The 19,915-nt window shown below is 36.7% G+C and overlaps 2 protein-coding genes across 2 annotated transcripts in view; one reads left to right on the top strand and one right to left on the bottom strand.

The window, feature by feature from the left end:
* SYN2 (synapsin II) overlaps nt 1–19,915 on the top strand; it is a 193,676-nt gene that overhangs the window by 93,787 nt on the left and 79,974 nt on the right. The window contains exon 5 of the mRNA XM_056336676.1: nt 6,147–6,236. Coding sequence (XP_056192651.1) covers nt 6,147–6,236 — 90 coding nt within the window. The remainder of the gene's footprint in view (nt 1–6,146; nt 6,237–19,915) is intronic.
* Nucleotides 8,859–19,915, bottom strand: part of TIMP4 (TIMP metallopeptidase inhibitor 4) — a 29,224-nt gene continuing 18,167 nt past the window's right edge. The window contains exons 2-5 of the mRNA XM_056336677.1: nt 19,375–19,472; nt 13,502–13,616; nt 12,798–12,922; nt 8,859–12,625 (exon numbers count right to left, since the gene is read on the bottom strand). Coding sequence (XP_056192652.1) covers nt 12,428–12,625; nt 12,798–12,922; nt 13,502–13,616; nt 19,375–19,472 — 536 coding nt within the window. The 3' untranslated portion in view covers nt 8,859–12,427. The remainder of the gene's footprint in view (nt 12,626–12,797; nt 12,923–13,501; nt 13,617–19,374; nt 19,473–19,915) is intronic.

The following is a 19,915-nucleotide window of genomic DNA, read 5'->3' as shown; positions in this document are numbered from 1 at the left end:
GCCAAGGTGTTTCTCATTGCCAGATGCCTCTCTACCCAACTCTGCTAGCCGAGACAGAACAAAAATATCTCTGTCTTTGATCCTCTTCTAGTTGTTTGTTGGTTTGTGGGGTTTTTTAAATCCTGCTTTTATAACTGTTGTAGAAAACGTCTTGTTTTTTCCTCTCATGGATGCACTCTGGTATCTGTGAGAACTCTGCATGTGGTTCTTCCAAGGGCATGAGGTTTTTATTTAAGACTTTTTTTTTTTTTCATTGTGTAGAAGTTCTTAATAATTTGTATGTCTTATCAGATGTAATTCCGATGTGAAAATGTTCCAGCAGTTAATTACAGCGGTGATTAGCAACTGGAGCGAAGTGCCTCTTAGAGGCGGTGCAGGCTGCAGTACTCATGCTGCAGGAGAGGTGCAGTAGCCAAATAAACGCCGTTGGATGTTCTGGATAACATGGAGCAGACAACTCAAATAGTTCTTGGAAGCACAGCACAATCCACACAGGCTTTCAGTAGCTTCATCTCAGTAGATGCAGACAAGCACCTCAGAGGGTGAGGAGGGAGCTGGAGATAAAGAAGGTGAGGAAATATCAGCTGCAGTCAGAGGTGGAAGGGAGAGATGCTGCTGGTCCCAGAGTGATGGGTCAAGCAGCAGGATGCAAATGAAAAATGCACTGGGGGAGAGCAGCTCAGCTTGGCGAGGCAGAGCTCATCACCATGTGCTAGTGTGAGGCTGGGCCACAGAAGGGTTAGGAAACAACTCATCTTTGTTCTGAAACTGCCATTTGAATTATGATGCAGGGTCCATATAAGTTATCTCTCCATTGTAATCCAACTGTGTTGTATTTGGCTTTGCATCGTAATCATGGAAAACTACTGGAGGAACATCAAGTTCTTTTGTCAGTTCCCATCTTTTCTATATTCTGTTAATGTGCCCAGACTGATTGGTAGGCGATGTGTCATTGTTCAGTTGCCATGTCAAGCTTTGAATTGACTTTGAAAGTTTGAATACTTTCATTAAGTTGTCTGTCAGCTCCTGCTGACAGAAAGAAGTACGTAAGCTACAGTCAGCGGTCTGTTCCTCTTGATTCTCGTATTAGGTATTAAATAGTAATTCAAATGAGTATGTACTCAGCCTTCTGGAAAAGTATTTAATGTTTACTAAAGCATAATAGAACAAATGTAGGCCAATCGCAACAAAACAGCGCATGAAGAGCATAAAAAGAGTAACAGAGAAACTTCTCAGGTAATGGTATTTTAAGAAAAAAAACCCAGGTCCTTGGTGTCCAGCAGATCAAGAGGCAAACATTGCAGACCCTTCAGAGGGAGAAGACTATATATTTATTCTTTTCCTTAAATTAATTCTTAAATAATAAAAAAAGAAATATATATATATATTATATATATATTTAAATCCAAAAAACCACCGAAGCTGTGTTTAAAATACAGGCATAGTGAAAATCCTTCGTTAAAGCAAATTGACTCCCAAAGAGTACCTGTGTCACATGTACCCTCCTAGCCCCTTCCACAAAACTGCTTCATTTCTTCTCCCTCTGAAGGGTCTGCAGTGTTTGCCTCTCGATCTGCTGGCCACCAAAGGCCCCTGATATGTTTGTTCTAATGGCACTTAGTCTGTGCATTTGAACATCTATTACAAGGCAATCATGTTTTTCTGGAATGACCAGCCATATCTCTGAGCCTCAGCCTAAAAATGTACATTTCAGCCTGAAAGTGGACTTTAGTACATTTTTCATGGTGCTGTCTGAAGGGGGGTAAAGATGTCAATGAGTCATTATCTTTACTAGTTTCCTATAATAGAGATGTGACATAAACCAGCCGGTAATCTAAACCAGATCATCTCTCAGCTTCATAACCTACAGACCCCTGAAGAGACCTCTGTGGGATGGTTGTAGGGAAAAAGGAGCTTCTCTTTGTATATTGAAAAGGAAAATCCAATTGCTGAGGCCCCCATCTGTGCTCGCGTGTAATGATATAATATATTCAGGCATAATTTATTCTAGTGTGCAGTTTACAGAGAAATACTAAGAACCTCTACAGCATTTCCATGGAAAGCTGTTTTTCATCAATTCTTAGTCTTACAAAGGAATGATTTAAGTATACAGTAGGATGAAACTTCTACTCTGTCTAAACATTTGATCAGCATAACAACCCAATCTTTAAACTATTTTACATCATCTGCTTCTAAGTAATACATGTTCAAAGCAAGCTGGCAGCGATACTGAGATCATATTAGAAACCTGGAGATTTTATTTTGGTAATATCAGCCACGGACACTGATACACATTTCATATATTTGGGAAAAGGCAAATTTATATCTGGAAATCCAGACGTAAACTGGTATTGCATGGAATTTCTTCACTCTTTAGATGTATCCACGCCTTAGAGCAATCAAAGATAAGATAAATCTCAGCTAAAAGTGCAAATTTTTTATGACAGAGGGATTCAAAAAGTGTTCACCCATCAAAGTTTTCCTGTTTCTCCAGTCCTAGAGGCTGCCCACTCATCTGCTTTGGTGAAGCACACTATCCAGGGAATTTTGTGGTCATTTTAGTTGTTACTGTGAAGTGTTAGATGACTGGTTGGAATTCTTTCGCTGTCAGAAGAAGCAAGCCTTAGCTTGTAAAGAGAACAGTTAATGAATACTCACAGTAAAGGAAAATCTGTGACAGTAAAGGTTTTATAGCACACAGCTCAGTGGTGCTTCCCTAATAGGGAACAACTGTCCAAGGAAACGTGAAGTAGTTTGTTGCATGAAAATCTTAACATACCAGGAAATTCCCCACTGGAATGGACAATGGTATATATCCTTCCGCCTGGCAAGAGTGATCAGAAGCTTGCTGGAATTAAAGGTAACACAAAGCAGCATCTCGAGTAATTAATTTTAAATATAATCTCTAATTATCTGAAAGTTTGTGCAGTTCAGAAAAAAATCTGAGCGTTTCAGGGATGACGTGTTTAATTAAGCACAATTTAAGTCATCTAAAGCGATAAGCAAAGTCGTTATTATAATCTTTATGAAGTTAGTAAAGCGATTATTTTTTTTTTTTGTAACTGCACTGCTTGATTACAGTACAGTCTATGCAGTCAAATTTATAGTGGTCCATTTTTACTGTACTGAAACCCTATAAAGCTTTTATATGAAGTCAAAGGGAGCAAGTGTTTTTCTAATATTTCTTCTTATCTGTATCATACTTTGTTGGAGAGGACAAAGCTGGTGCTCTCCTGTTTCTTTATGGAGGAGCAATCTATAGGCCTAGATGTGAAAGCATTTAGTCCCTAGCAGAAAAGAGAAGAGCTGACATTACAAAGTGTGGTACAAAATCCCACTATTTTCCTTCAAAATAACCCAACCTGAAAACCCGACGTATATGTACTTGAGAGTATCTCTCTTTGGGCTGAAAATAAGATGCAAAATTTGAAATGAGAAGTAAATTCAGCTAGCTAATAGGAGCTAAAAGAACTTTTTTTCCACTCTCTTGTTTTTTCTGAAGATGTTGAAACGACTCCTGCTGAAATAGTAAGCTCTGTGTGTTTCTCTTTTTAGATAATTGTTAAAATCTCCCATGGTTTTCGGCATACGTGTAAAATACTTTATATTTAGGGTGGCTCTACCAGTATTCTCCATTTCATGAACATCCCATATGTGAAAGCGTTCAGCATAGAGTTCGATAATAATTCAATAGTTTATCATTTAAAAAGATGATGCTCTTGCCTAGGGAAGAATTTAATAAGCTTTACTGTGATTTAAAGGTGTAATTTAAGGTCATATTAGCTAGCCCAGTAAAACAAAACAATTTAAAAGCTCTAATCAAGGCAAAGCATTAATATGGTCTTTGTTGTTGTAGGTTTGTGGTTTTTATTTTAATTAAAGTCTAAAAAATGTCAATTCAAGCTTGTTAGTGTCGTTTCCAGCAGACCTTTAAAACCTGGCTTTTAACATGGCATTCCATGTTCACCCTGTTGGTAAGCTCTGTATAGCTTCCACTGCCCAGGTAACAACAGGATTTTAGAAGTGGTCATCTTTGATCTGTGTAACACGTGTGTTTTCGTTCAGCTTCTCGAAAGGAAAATATGAAAAGGTATAGTCCAGATAACACTTAAAAACTGATAGAAATTAATTAAAACATAAATGAAATTATTTTTCATAAACCACCTGGTAGGAATCTAGGAAAAAAAGAAATATTTGTGGCAGTTTAAGGATGTACAATTAGAATGCCAAAATTTTATGTGAATTTGGGTTGAATTTATCAAGTTTCTTTCTGGGGGGAGAAAAGTTGGGCAAGAGGTTCCTAAAATTGTAGACACACAGGTGAAGCAGGGGAATCTTGAGTAATTTCTTTCCTCTGCTTCAGGAAATTTAGGCCCACTTTTCCTACGCGCTGTTTCATACCTTAAGTACTTGATTAGAGGGTCTTTTTGAGTGATATATGTAAATTATCTGTGGCTGATACTATTTTATTTTAAGTAAACAAACATTTGCTAGTATTAATCTGAATTATAGCTTTCTTGACTCTTGAGTGAATGCTACAACCCCTACAAATAATGTCACTTTCTCACTGTCTTTACCCTGCTTTCAGTGAAAATGGAAAAGAAAATAAGGAAAACAATCACAGGAAATACAATCATGATTTTTTTTTTTTGGTAAGGTTTTTACTTAAAGATAGATTTATTTTAATGTAATAAGTGTTTGGCAAAAATCATGTATTTGATAGGCAGTATTTATTTATGAAATTTTGATTTTGGATCTTGGATAAGAACAGAAATATGTAGTAAGTTGTCAGGAATCCTATCTGCAAACCACCTTATTTTGGTAGCTGTGATAATATTTCCTTTCCTTGAGGTCTGTTTTGTACAGTACACTATCCAACTAGAACTTCTTAAGCTTTTGGTGAAAACTACTCATCATTAAGGTGTTTTCCACTGGACTTCAAAATTTAAGTATGTGTTTTACCAAACCTAAGTAAACACCACGAAATTAAACAAATACTGTATGCCAGCTGGAAATGTGATGCAAGGGTATCATAATTTTTTTCCCTTTAAACAGTTTTTACTATCCCTGCACCCTAAATTGCGTTAAGAGAAGGTATTTTGTCAAACTGCATGACAGACAGAGTTCTATTGTTCTTTGCTTTTTTCCTGTTTGTAACCAGCAAATCCCACTATTCAAACTGTTGTGCTAATTTGTTTATGTCTCATGTTGGCATAATGACAATTAAACACATCACAGGCATGTACAAGCCAGAGCTTTGGAGTCCTGAAACAATAGTGGTCTTCTGACTGCCAAAGTCGTCTTGCTCCCTAGAAACCTCACTTGCTAAGCCGTGATTTCAAGAGTGATTTAGTTTTTTGAACTATTGCAACATAAGAGTTGATCTGTTTGCTAAAGAGAAAGAGCAGACCCAAAATAAGTTTTCTATTTAATAAAGAATTCTTAGCCTTTTTGTGTTAAAATGTTGTTTTCCTTTCTGTGTTAAGTTACTGCAGCCCAGCATATAGGTAGCCTGGATATTTTGGAGAAAGGCCACAGAAAGAAAAAATTAATAGAAATGGCAATAACACATAGCCATTTAAATGGGCAATATCCTTGTTTTGATCATGGAAGAATGGCCGTGTAGCTATGGTACATGGCTAGAGCCCAGGGAATCAAAATTCTCCTATTTGGTCTTTGCCTGGCTTGTTACATATGACATAGTTATGGCTCTTCTCTGTTTGCCAGTTTTGCAAAATTGTGTTTCAGTGTCAGTGAGGTGCCAGAGGCTAAATTAGTGTGAAATATATCTGATCTTTAAAGACGGTAGCAAATGCAAAATTATAATGATTTTATTATCACAAAATCAGCTTAAACTATACAGACAATGAGATACCTGAAAACCAGTATTCCAACATGCTTCATTTTCCCTACAGGCTTAACTCTTAGAGGTGTTGTTCCTTATTGATCTGTATGTGAAATTGAGCCTTGGGTGGATTAAAAAAGGTGCGCATGGGAGAGGGGAGGAGAGAGAAAGTGTATAATGTGTATGTGTATTTGCTCTTTATGAAACTCAGAAAAGGAGAAGCAAAATGACAGTGTGAGATTGTTTTGGTAGAATGTGGTTTCTTTCCTAAGCTTTTGTTTTGTTTGGCTTTATTTTGCAGTTTGCCCAGCTGGTGTCTGTCTACAAAACTCTGGGTCCAGAGAAGTTCCCTTTAATTGAGCAAACGTTCTATCCAAATCACAAGGAAATGGTACGTGCAAACACCAGTACTAAATTTTCTTGCTGTCTCTGTACAACAGGAACTGTAAACACACAATTCATTTCCCCCATTTACTGTAGATTTTAAAAGCCATTTTGGAAGCTTTCAGAGGGATGAGACAGGGTCACCACTTAAAAGCATTGTGCTGGTTAACTGCAAGGTTTTCAGATATGAAGGTAGTAATTTTTCAGCTAACCAACTTCAGATCTTAAGGAGATTAAATACATATAAAGACACTGAACAACTATTAAAGCACTAGAAGTACTTTTATGGTTTGATTTCAGCCTAGTCCTTTATGATGTGTTCAAAGTGTTTGTTATCTTTGTTGATGATCCAGAAGGCTCTGTGTCGTCAGTGTGGAACTTTGAACTCTTTTAAAATCAGAGTGGTTATGACTTGTGATCTTCATGTACCTGAGCTGCCATTGATTCCCAGTCCTTTACAGACATAAATGCATTTCATAATGAGAACACTTACAACCATTACTTACGACCTCTCTTATGCTGCAGACATCTTTTTCTTTCTTTTCTTCTGGTTTCCAAGCAGAAATTCTTCCCTGAGTGCATTTTTCTAGAGAAAACACTTTGAGTACTGAAACTGGAGGGTGGCTATTTGCTGATTGACTAGACAGCAGAGAAGCATCAATTATTTTTAGAGTATAATCCATTCAGCATGTGTCACACAGCTGTGATTCAAGTACCATTGCAAGGTCGTGATGCAAATGTTAGTTAGCTGTTTATGTAAGGTCCCCCCCCAAGTTGTAATTGCTGTGTGTCTGTCTTGAGACTCTGGCTAGCACTTCATTATCATAGGTGACATCTGAGATAAGCCTCGGTGACTAAGATTTCTTCTGAAGTCTTCTTTCTCCCACGTCCATCTCATCTTTAAGTAATAAACACAGCATAGCATGGTGCAGTTCTGCCCTATTTTTGTACATATTGCAAGTGTGCCAGGATGGCGCTTCGTGCTGCTTTCCCAGTTCTCCCTGGTTTCTTTGGACTACTAACTCACAAATGTTTCCACTTCTCTTGTCACGTAGGACACTTCTGAAAGAAGCTTTCAGCACTATTATCTCTTTAGTAAATTTGCTACACAGGAGTTTTGTAGAGCCAAAGGAGAATGGTACTGATCTGGAGCCGCAGATTTAAGTGTTGTGCCAGACAGTCAAATCTTTTCAGAATGGGAGGGGTTTCTGTTGATGGGTTTGTCAGGAAAATACACAACTTTAAAATTTTTTTCTTACTATTTTTTGTTTTATGTAAAGGGAGTGTTTTATGCCTCAGGGATTCATTCGTAACAGGTGGAGAAGCAGATCCACATCTCACATTATGCAAGATGCTTTTTTAAATGGTAATAAGTTTTATATCTCTCTATTTTCCTGAGAACGTCCAAGATTAAAGCTGGTTTATAATTTCCTGCACGCAATTTGTTGTTCTTTCTTCAGTATTTTATCAGCTATTATTCAGGCTCCCCAGGGAAGTGATCATGGCACCAAGCCTGTCAGAGTTCAAGGAGCATCTGGACGATGTTCTTAGTCATATGGTTTAGTTTTAGGTGTCCTGCGAGGAGCAGGGAGTTGGAATCAATGATCCTTATGGGCTCCTTCCAGCTTGAGGGATTCTGTGATTTTATTGAAAAAGCAGGCCTTTTAGTGCGTTGCTAAATTGCAGTACAGAGAAACAAAGAAAATATCCTCTAATTTTGGGACAAGAATTAATGTGTTAGCTTTTAGTTTCAGTTACACCCTGTAGAAGGTCTACCAGTTTGATTGCAACCTGCTGTCTTGAGCAACTGATTGAACTCAAATTCAGTAATAGAATACAAACATGAAAATGGGTGTATGTGTTTATAAGGCATATTTTGCTTAAGTGTATAACAACTATTTGAGTGGTTTCTTCCCCTCTTTGTTCCTCTACATTGCTCATTAATGTCTGAACTGATGTTTTGTCTTTTGTTCAAACTGTTGAATATTATTCTCCACAGCTGAGTGATTTTCTTACATATTTCTACGTAATGGATGTTAATCTAGAGAAAATGAATGCATTTTGGTACTGCATTGCCATATGTGGTTTAGAGGTGCTGTAATAACTGATTGTGATAAACCTCATTTGTTTGTCTTTTTCATCTGAAGAAAATATTTGGAGATTTGTGGCTTGAAAAATAGTTGGGGAACATGGCACAATACAACATTTTATTTAAATTTCTAGAATGGGCTGTAAGATGATCTGGATATCAGAGTCTTCTAGTCGATAGATTGAAATCATAGCATGCTATTTAAATTTTGTTGATTTTTAAACACTGATTATTAATAACTGGCTTTATTTGCATTAACTTTTACAGAATTTGGTGTTTACAGTTTAAAACAATTTTTTGTAGTTCCGCTTGCGTTCACTCCTTCCCTTCTTGTTCTCCAAATTGTAACCTAGAGCGCTCTCCCTCCCCTCAGTGCAAACCAGTTGGGGCGAGGGGGGGAGCAGGGGAAAACTCCAAATCTCTGTGAACTGAGTTTTCAGCTGAGCGTGCCAGAGGTGCAGTTGTGCTTCTGTTTCTTTTACTTCTTTCATACTAGGGTGATCATTTGTACTGAGTCTTTAGACAGCAATACAAGGTAAATAAACAAAGATGCCATTCTTTTGTGTAAAAATGGAGCTGCTTTAATGAAACACTTTTTGAAACAAGAAACATTCATCTCAGACTGATTATACAAAACACTGTAAGGCTTTTTAACCTCATTGCTAGTTGAGTCATATCTACAGCCTTTCCCTCAGTAATTAGTTCCCTTTGTTTCACTACATTCCCACCTCTTACGTTCTCTGTCATGAAAAGAACTCTGGCTTTTCTGACATAATTGTTGGACAATTTAATTAAAACTTAACTGGAACATGAGAAAAAGCCAGTAATATTCAAGGTGGTGTTTCTTCTACCATTCACCTGTACAGTCTCCCTTCTTCATTCTTTTCCCTACTCTTATCATAAGTCATGTGAGTCATTTTCAGATTAAAATCAAATGTTGTACCAGGCTATACTTCTCCTCTAACCTTTCATGTAACACATACACAGTTTCAAGAAGTAAAAATAAAATGTAAAAATATTCTGCTGTTGATAATATATCAATGCCACTAGAGCGAAAATCTTGATAGGAAAGTAACATATTCAGAATGCTGCGTTGAAGTTAATCCTTTTCATAATCTGTATCAGTTCTGAATCCCAGGGAAAATAAAAACTCATTCTGCGAGGCTTTTTTTGTAAAGCTTTTCTTGCCATATTTATTGATATGCAGGGGAAAAAAATCCCACTTTGTACTTTGTACTTTTGTACATTTGTACAAAAAACTTCATACCTTGCAGAAAGTTTGGCCAGATAAGTGCTCAGACAGAAATCAAAGTGGATGGCCATTAGTTTTGAAACACCTTGTGTTATATTTTATGTTATATTGTGTTATATTTTATGGCAGGTCAAATATAAAATGTTTTTACAAGTAATTATGGTGTACAATTCATATTACAGTTTGTTCATAAATATCGAAGAGAACATTTATTTTTACAAGGTACATAAAGAAGGCAATCTGAGTTGGGTTAGTTGAGTTTAAGGTCTAGTTACTGTAAAACTGAAGTAGAAACAGAACTATCTTGAGTTAAAAATCAGAAAATATCTGTTTGCTGTGGAGTGCTATTCAGAAGATACCATGACATCAAAATGGATTTGGAAACAAATGCTACACTGTACATGTACTGAATATTAATTAGCCATGTCCCGGATTCAGACTTTGTATGGTTATTAAGCTCTTACAGGCTTGTCTAGGAATTGTTTTGGTTTGACGTGAGGAAATAAGGTTTGTTTTTTAAGTCTTTCTGTAAGTTTGTAATATAAATGCACAACACTGACAATAAATAGCAATGTCAATATTGTCGCTGCTACATCAGCTCCTTTTTAGAAGAAATGTAGCCTTTTTATTTCATTTATATAAGTAGCCATAATAAGTCCATGGTCCAGATTAGTGTTAGGTAGTTTTTGGTTTGTCTTTAGCAAAACAGAAAACAAGCTAGGCTTTACATTTGGCAGCACAAATATATGGTGCTTTGATTTAGGATTGTAACTTAAAAGAGAAACACTGCTTTAAAGTAAATAACGAAACATTGGCTATTGAGGAACATATGCTCCTCAAAGGAATGATGGCATGCGTTCCTGTTGGCCTTGCACCCTTTGCACTTCATTGGAATTGCATACATTTAGCCACAAAAAAAAAAAAAAAAAGTAAAAAATAATTATTCTCACAACAGTGTTTTCAAAACTATCCTTTAAATACGGATTCATGCAATTATCAAAACAAACATTAGAAACAGGAGCAGAATATGTCACAAAAGTCACATATACAGGTGTTTTTTTCAAGTATGCATTATATATCCAATACAACATCCTTTAGGGGGTGACAAGGTACATGGGGCACGCTGAGGTTTGTGTCCAAATGACAACTTCATTGAATCAAATGGAAGATGCCCATACACTTAAAGATGTACGTATCTTCTATGTAAGTTGGAGTCCCAATGATTTTGTAAGGACTCTGTTGGAAACAGACTGAAGGAGCTATTTGGGACACTGGACCCTTGAACCAACAGGCAGTAACAGCTTTGATTCTTAATGAGCCCATAGGCTGGAAACATCACACTATGGTTAGCAGGAATGAGTAAAGCGTTTGTGTTAAACCTTGAGATAGACTTGATCTAACCAGACGAGAACAGAACTGTCTAAATCTCTGCCTCTTGTTAAAAATTCTCATATGTGGAATATGTGAGAGCAATTTCTAGCCAAAATTAGAATGAAGTGAAAGAAACCCAATGAAGAAAATAGGAGAGTAAAATATATCAGAAATGGCAGCTATTACAGATTCATATCCTGCACGATGGTTCTCATTCAGTTTCTAGAACCCAAGCAGCTGGACCACTGTCTAAACTTTGGCATTTACTGAAATAATTTCTTAAGTTTTACCACTATGAATTGAGTTACTTTTGTAAACTTAAATACGTATGAGATTAGTTACTAACTACAGTAATCAATTCATAAAAGTCAGAACACTAAAAAACTAAAAGGCAAAATATGTGGTAAAACTTTTCTAGTATAAGTTTATGAGTTACAAAATTCAATAAGACAGATTATGATTGGTGTTCATGAATGAAAAATCATTAATGTAAATTTAAACTAAAATATGGTGAAATATTTGAGAGCTTTTTAGAAATCACTTGCAGTGTAAGTTATTCGATATATATTGCATATATATTTTACAGGAGTTTCTAAAGCCAAGGCTCTTAACGGTGCTGAAATACAATGACCTAATCACATATTTAGAGAGGCACTATCAAGTACTACAGCTGCTGTGATGATGGACATGGTTTCTGTAAATAAAAGCAGTTTTAGCCTGTCATTATTTGTGTTGGTTCCATAAAATGCTGAAGCATTAGAACATCTGGCTTCTCTTTCAGCAAGGTATAGTAGTCCATAGCAGTATCGACTTGGGTAAGAGGATTTTGATTATCAAGGCTGTTTTTTAACTTAGTTATCAAAGCAAGTTACAACTCTGTAGATAAAGAAAGCTGTGATGTAACACTCAAAATATGGAGCACGTACTGTTTTAATCACAGAAGCGTTCAACTTGTTTCAACAGATAAGGAAATACAGGGAATTTTTAATCTTTTTTCTTTTAATAGCACATTGTTATAATACTTTACATATACACTGTACAATAATTCTTTTGTATCAGAAGACTTTCATACAGAAAAAAATAGTTATATAAAACATTCTGTAGTTCATCAGAAAGATTTTTGAATAAAACCTGGGGCTCTCTTAATCTGTAGGTTAACAGAAATAGGGGGCAAAACTCTGGCAATTATTTTGTTCTCATACATTCATATGGGTAAAAGGGAAACTTGTTATGCCTTAGAGGACACAGAGGAGCACTCTCAGCTTGAGCCTCTCTGTACAAAGCATAACTGTACAGAGCAGCTACCTCCAGGAGATTTGTTCCTCATCTGGCGTGAGTGCCAATTCCACAGACTCGTACTTCAGCTGTACAGGACAATTTGTTTTTGTTTCTAAGCAACAGATACATTAGACGATGGCAATTCAAAGCTGTGAGCGTGCAATGTTTGATGGAATTAGACTCCAAAGCTTTTTAGGAAGTGATCTTTTTAAGGTTCGCTGATATCAATAAACTCTTTCTCTGGGGGAGGACCACCTCGGTACCAGCTGCAAGTGCCATCGCTTCTCTTGATACAGGCGTAGTGCTTGGCTTGGTGCCCATATAGCTTTCTTTCGATCAGCCAGTCTGTCCAGAGGCACTCATTTGGCATGGTGATTGAACAGGGCACCATGTAGCAGGTAGTAATCTAAACGTAAAATAGCATATTAATTCAGTACATTGCAGGTTTCTTTAAAATGGTATTTATTCTCAAATATTATGAAGTATATGGTGTATAAGAGAACAGTTCCCACCAGTAAAAACTGCTAGTGCCTGTAAGGTGGGCTCCACCATCAGACAGAGTTTCGTTCTGTACTTACTTTGCAGCCACAGCCCATCTGATATCTCTGATTAAGACTCTTCTTTTGAGACAAGGATAAATCATCCCATGGTTCAATGTAGTTGCACAAATGGATGAGGACTTTACCATCACTTGAAATTTGACCTACAGCATGAAAAATAGGGCATGCAAATAAAACTGTTTTCTAAATACTGGGATGAATTGCAAGAATACCTAAAGTTTTTAAGTAACTGCACCAAATTAGTCACATTTCACCCTTTTTTCAATGAATGTAATTACAACTGAGAGAACTATTCTGCTGATTGCATGCTGAAAAAAACGTAAAAGATGTAAGAAGGATATTTTTCAAAAGATGATGATAATCTGTAATTAGAACCCCAAATCTGCATACATGTAGGCATGTGGTGTCTCATTAAGCATGTTTACATTCCTGGGAAAATCGGTACTGTTGCTTTTAAACAAATAATCGCATACTTCCTATTTACTAATTACATAGTTACTGACCTTGACTTCCTTTAAAACTTTAAGATTGTTGGATGAAGTATGGAAAACACATAAGATCACAGTATAATTACAGCTTTACAAAATATTTACATTGTGTAGTGTTTGTATTATTTAGTACAAAAATATATTCTTTTTTAACAAAGGCTTGCATATTTTTGTGAAGACAACCTAAGCTGTTATTTTTGGTTTCATAGGTATATTAGTTTTGCTACATTTTACCTGTCAAAAGATACTGCTTTTTGTTGTTAGCTTCTAGCTTCACTCCACAGAGTGACGAATCAAAAGGAGTATAGACATATTGAACATCCTTGAGCTTTTCAAAGCCTTTAAACATCTGAAAATGTTCAGAAACAGAAAGTCAGCAGTGAAAAACAAACATGAATAAACTGTTGCAAGTAACAGCTGAAAGAAGTATATGGTGCAGCTCTTTAATGAAAGCTATAGAGTCTGAACTTATAAGAGAAAATACCAAAAATTAGACACCTTCTCTGCACTAAATGAAATGTGTCTTATTATTTTCAGAAGGAAATTAGATCTTTGTTTTTTTGTTTTGTGGTTTTTTTTAAATTATTTTTAATATTTTTTTTAAGTTTCTAAATGTGCTTTTTCAGTGTTTTTAATGGCTCTTTAAAGCTTTTCCAATTTATATTCTACTGGCATCTTCCACTTAAGGAGTAATGCAGAGACCACATTCATCTTAAACAAGGTGCTACAGCACTGTAAGATGAAAAAAATTCTTGATATATTAATATGGAAGATTTTATCTTGACCATTGTAATGATGCATGTCTTCAAGGACATGAAACGTGCTAAGAAACGGAGCATTGTTCTTATATTCAGTCATTAAAGCAAGCTCCTTTTCCACATCCAGAGTTTTGCCCGATGCATCCTTCTCAAATAACGGTTGGAAAATGGGATCGGATAAAACCAAAACGGATAGGTTCAGGATCAAAGCCTGCGCAGCGTTCAGATTGCCCACTCCTTAACTAGCTTTTCCAACTAGGAAAATAATTCTTAAATAAGCTGTTTAAAGATCAAACTGAATTCAGTTGTGTCCAAATGTGAGAAGGAACCGTAAGATGCTAATCAGCCTCGGAACGCCTGTCATCGCCTAATGTGACATAACGAATTCCCAGCGCCTTGGGGGCCCTGCTTGGTGACCTCATCCCGTGTGCTGGCAGCCACGGGCGGTCGCAAGGCTCCCAGCTCCCAGGGGCAGGCTCTCCCAGTCGCAGCTGGCGTCACTGGAAAATGTGTTCCTCTTGCTCAAGTTCTCTCAGGAGATTTAAATAGTACAGGGCACCGGAAAATACACGGTAATATGTTGATTTTTCTGAGGTTTTGTTTATGGAATGGAAGAAGCCAAAGCTGTTGTAATTGGGCTTCTGATCCAAAAATATTAGGTGTGATTTTGAAATGCTTAGTAGAAAAAAACCAAACACAACAAACCAAATAAAAAACCAAACTGGTATCCTGTACAAAGCAGCAGTGAAAATAATAGGAAAATTTATATAATGATGATGAAATGCATCTAATTTTATTAAATCAGCGTGGTGTGTCAGCCCAAAATAGAAGTTCTTGGGGAGACGGCGGAGCAGGGAAGCAGCGGCCTGGGGCAGGGACTTCCCTGACCGCCAGCCCCCCACCTCGGCAGGAGCCCCAGGCCTTCCTCGGGATTCCTGCTGTCTTTGAAACTTGAATCCCCTGCTTCTGCTATGCCTAAATCTGCCCTATTCGGGGTATGAGTACTGGGCATGGGTGCCTAGTACATACTGACTGTGAGCTGCACAGGTATCCTCTGATCCGTGTTCTCTCTGTTCAGAATCCTGGGCTGGGATGGACAGTAGGGTGCAACTTCTCTTCTAATACCTCATCACTTGATCTAAATTAAGAGGCATTATGCAGACAACACAAATTGATTTAGGTATTAAAAAAAAAAGATAAACATCCATGCCAACTTACAATGGAGATCTAGTTAATAAATGAGTTTAATGTTTCTTTTGTTGGGGTTTTTTTGGTTGCTTGGTTGGGGTTTTGTTTAAACTGCAGTCTGACCTATCTCAGGTTTTGACCTAGTTATTTATTAAAGCATTTCTTAAGTTTATAACCTTCTGTTTAATTCAGTAAATCACATTTGATCTTCTCAGTCGTATTCTCCCATCTCCTGGAAGTGTAAAAGGATAAGCTTTCTCTGTAAAGGGATGAGCTGGCTTGATTCAGTGCTGCATTCTGGTGTGGTCCATTTACATTTGAGGTTCTGCTGAGGTAGGAGAGTAGGACGAGGGACTGGGAGAACCGAGAGGTGTGTACTAAAGTCTGAATTGTCCCTGTCCTTCTGAGGTATGTAACTGAGACCCGTACATGGCTATTGCTTGACGATGTTAGCATACTTTTCTTTTAAAACTATCTACATGATTTGCAGTATCTCAGGCTTGCTGCTGTTATACTAATTACATCCTTCTCTATTATCCAAGCATTTTCAACTATATCAAGGCTTATTTTATTAGCTTTATATAGTGATTAATATCTAGCTTTAAAACTGCATGCATTATTATAAAGCATAAATACTGTTGTGTTTAGCTTAAATACCGCCTCGTATTCCCACTGTGAGGGGACCCACCCTCTTGTAAAAGGATTCTGATTCTTTCAGTGGGTTTCCATCCATGCAGCTCGTGTGGAAAATACTTAGCAATTTTGCTTATGCTAGTTCAGTTTGGTAAAATGTGTTGACTTCAGGTATGACAGTAATATCTTGGGCCTTACTTTGGTACTCTGACAATACAGGACAAAGCATCACAAAAGCTAATGGCGCTGTTTTGATATTTAGCTGGCTCCTCAGAGGAAGTATGATGACCAAGTCAGTAAGAATATTATGAAGACAAATTTTCAATTGTATGTAAATAATGTATTTTTTTCTCTCTTTAGTATAATGCTGTAAACGTTACAAAAAAAGAGAAATGAACAGTAATTGTATAGCTTCTTAACATGCCAACCCATATATATTAAATTAATAAACCCCATTATTATTCTTTTTTTTTATTTCTGAAAATTAATAGCAAAATCATATTTAATATCGGTATTTTTGGACAGAAATGTTTTAATGCTAAGCCTAATGCACTGGATTTAAAATAACAGAAATACAATTTTTGTAACAGAAGTAGCATAAACAGCCACACTAATGTTACATGTCAAACAGCCCAGAGAGTAATATAAAAGAGAAACAGCAGCATTTTGTTGGATTTACAGTTGCAGTAAAATGTAACCTCTATAGGTTCTGTGTTTCTTTCCCAAAAGGGGAGAAGAATTGCTGAGGGAAGTCAATGTAACGAATTTAAATGAATTTTAATTTAATGAATTTTAAATGACTGTGAGTGTGGCTTTAAAAATATTCATCAAAACTAATACCAAGTTGATAATAATGTTTTAGTTTAGTATCCATCAATATGTATATTGATAGATACTACAGCTCAAAAGAGATGATTAGAGAATCTATTCTTACTGTGTTACATGAAGCTAATTCTTAGCATATCCCTCCAGTGCTGTAGATGCTTGTGCAGAGGGTTAGCCAGAAACTCGTGATCGGTGCCATCTGACAGTGACAGGACTGTTCAGTTTGTCGTGACTGCAGGGCATCACATTTACGGCATGGGAAATCAGTCCGCAAGCACTCAAGAAAAACTGCAATAGTGAAAAGGGAATATTCTACCGTTTGACATACACTGATGATTTAACTTCTTTTAGATGCTATCCATCTGAGGGGGAAGGTAAGAAATAGTGTTATCACGTTGTTGCTCTGGTCAACCGAGTGCTCAGTTATTGAGGGAACCGAGATACACAGATGAGGCCACCAATCCGTGAGGCTCAATTTGAAGATCTCTGGCAAGCTATTTCTGTGATATTAGTCTGTAAATCATCCTGCTCCATGGGGGTGGCCAAGTCTGGCCAACTGCATACAATTTTATATTATTTTAATTGATTATTTTACACCTACAAATGTTTACAGGCATGAACTATTTACAGTTCTTCTTTTTACTTTTGTAACGATGCAGACTTTATCCATAACACATTCCTATAGAACATCTGTTAATTTAAAGGTGAATGTTTCTCAGTAACTTTTCAGTATACACAGTCCTGCTTATTTTTCACCGGTATGCCTCCTCTGAGCTGTATGCTTTAATATGTCAGGTTACGTCACTGCGTCAGTTCCTGTATGGTTTCCCAGGCGCGGGCACAGTGGCCTGTATGGGTTTGTTTCAGTGCCCCAGAGTTCGCTAGCCGCCCCAGAAAAGATTTGCAGTTTACAGAAGCTCCTGTTCGCTCACCTGCTCTCCGTTGCGGAGATTTTAAACGAAAATCCTTCTGCCGGGTTTGAGCAGGGAGCTGGGTCCCAGGGCAGCCGAGCAGCCTGCGTGCCAGGGTGGAGGCCTCAGCTCCTCTCTCTTCTTAACTCGCTTCTGGCCAGGAGTATGAATTTGGAGGGTGGGACTGCTATGATCCCTTTGTCTTTAATCTAAGCTTGTATGTATGATGTAGAGCATCTTTTATTAGAAAATAAATCTCTCTGGTTTGTCTAGTCCTAACTGACTTGCCTTCTGAAGCTTAGTGGAATTAAATGAAGATCTCTTACTGATGCCTGAGGTTTGAATAGGCCTCCACTTACGAAAATTTAGGAGAAACTCCAAAGGAGTTCCAATATTTCAAAGATTTCAGTGTGCTGTTACTGAAGAACAGGATTATAGACTGAAAGCAATAAAACAGACTAGACTTCTCATTCTTCATTTTTGTGATGAAGTATAAGATGATTTGCATTTCTATAAAGTTACTGAAGTGTTGAGAGCAGCAACGGAAAATTAAAATGCTAATGGGAGGAAAGAGAATTGCTCTGGTATTTATATAATTATTTCTGTAAAGAAACATTTGAAAATGCCATAAATCATTTCAGAAGACAGAAAGTAGCAGATGTTAAAGAGTTTGTGGGTTTGTTTTAGCAAGGTGAAAAGAACGGCTTGTTGAAATTGCTATAAAACCTTAACAGAAGTCATGTGTGATAACCATCCTTGTGAATATTTTAGGATATTCTAGTTTACTGTAGATTTTTCTTAGTAAAACTCCTGTGAGGTGATCTACTGATAATACAATTTGAAGGACTGAATTTTTTTTGGAAGCATGTAGCTGTTAATAGTGTTCTCCTTAAGTGTTCCCAGTAAATGTAATAATAAAAATCAGTACAAGTAATTCAAAACAGTATGCTATGAAAAATAAGATAAAACCACCTAGAAAACTTCAGCCAACCAACCAACCAAAAAACCCCACTGATGCACACAAACATATCTTAATTGAAACAGACTACCGATTTTTTGTGTATTCCAAAACCAGGTAGATCGTGGGCTTTTTTACATCACTGAGTTTGACAGTGACTTTAATGAGATCAAGATATGTCGTCTTAAAGTATATTAATGAATATATCTCCTTATTGGAGCTGAACAAATGATGGAAAAGTCCTGTGAGATTCTGAATGAGTGTCGTTTTGGGTGCTCCCATTTTGTGTTTGCTTTCCTAGCAATGTTCATACAAATGGATTTTTGTTTATATGAATATCAAGGAAGGACTCCTGTTTTTGCAAATAACCCTATTCACTGATGAACAAAGGTCCTTGCTATTTCAGCTGGAAAAGCTTTCCTCTGTTTATAACGTTTGCAACATCCAGTCAGAGAGTGGATATATCATAATACAACATAGGTGATCAAGTATCCACTAGAAACAGCAAATGTATTGAAGACCATTCATAGATTGAAGTAAGTTTTCAGAAAGTCTTCATAAATCAATCATGAATAACAAAATTTTCATCAAAATAGTTATTTAACAACTCATGAATGTCAGAACAGCTTTCTTTTCTTCCTCCCCTTCCCACCCCCCTCCCACCCCCCCTATATATTTTATTCCTACTCTGATCTATTCTGTGTAGTTCACCTGGGTCGAACTGTGGAGGCAGCTAGAGCCTTTTCCAGCTTTTAAAGCATTTAGGGCTAAATTGTAGTCATATACATAGGTTATCAGCATTGAACTTCAAAATAGCTAAGTGATGCCATATACCTTTATTTGTTTGATTTCATACCGGATCATTTTGTGGGTATCAAGAGGATCATCACTGGCAGGAACCACCTTTTCACTGGATATTTTTGCTCGAATCACTGTAATAGAAAAAAGATTTAAATGCAGATAAGCCTATGCCTAATTTTACAATCAGTAGCAGAAATTATATTGATAAATATTTAGCATTGTCTTTACACTTCAGCTAGAATTAGATTTTAAGGCTTGTTACTATAACACTAGATGGAATTGATTTCTGAAAATAAAACTAAGTGGGCTGCCTATGATATAAATCTGATTTTCCATGAATCTGGAAACCTGAATTAAGTTACCACTCGGTTTTGGCAAAAACTATCTATCAAAATCTTTGAAAGACTTTAATCCCATACAGTTGTTTAAAACAGTCATCATTATAATCAGTGAGCAAAAGAAAGGGACACTTTGGCTGATGACAGAAGAATTGTTGATCAATTAAATAGACTTGAAGTTAACACTCTGAAAGATTGTGCCAGATTAAAGCATCAATTTTATGTATGAAATCAGA

The sequence above is a fragment of the Falco biarmicus genome, chromosome 4 (assembly GCF_023638135.1).
Source record: "Falco biarmicus isolate bFalBia1 chromosome 4, bFalBia1.pri, whole genome shotgun sequence".
Lineage (NCBI taxonomy): Eukaryota > Metazoa > Chordata > Aves > Falconiformes > Falconidae > Falco > Falco biarmicus.
This window is presented reverse-complemented; position numbering and strand designations above follow the sequence as displayed.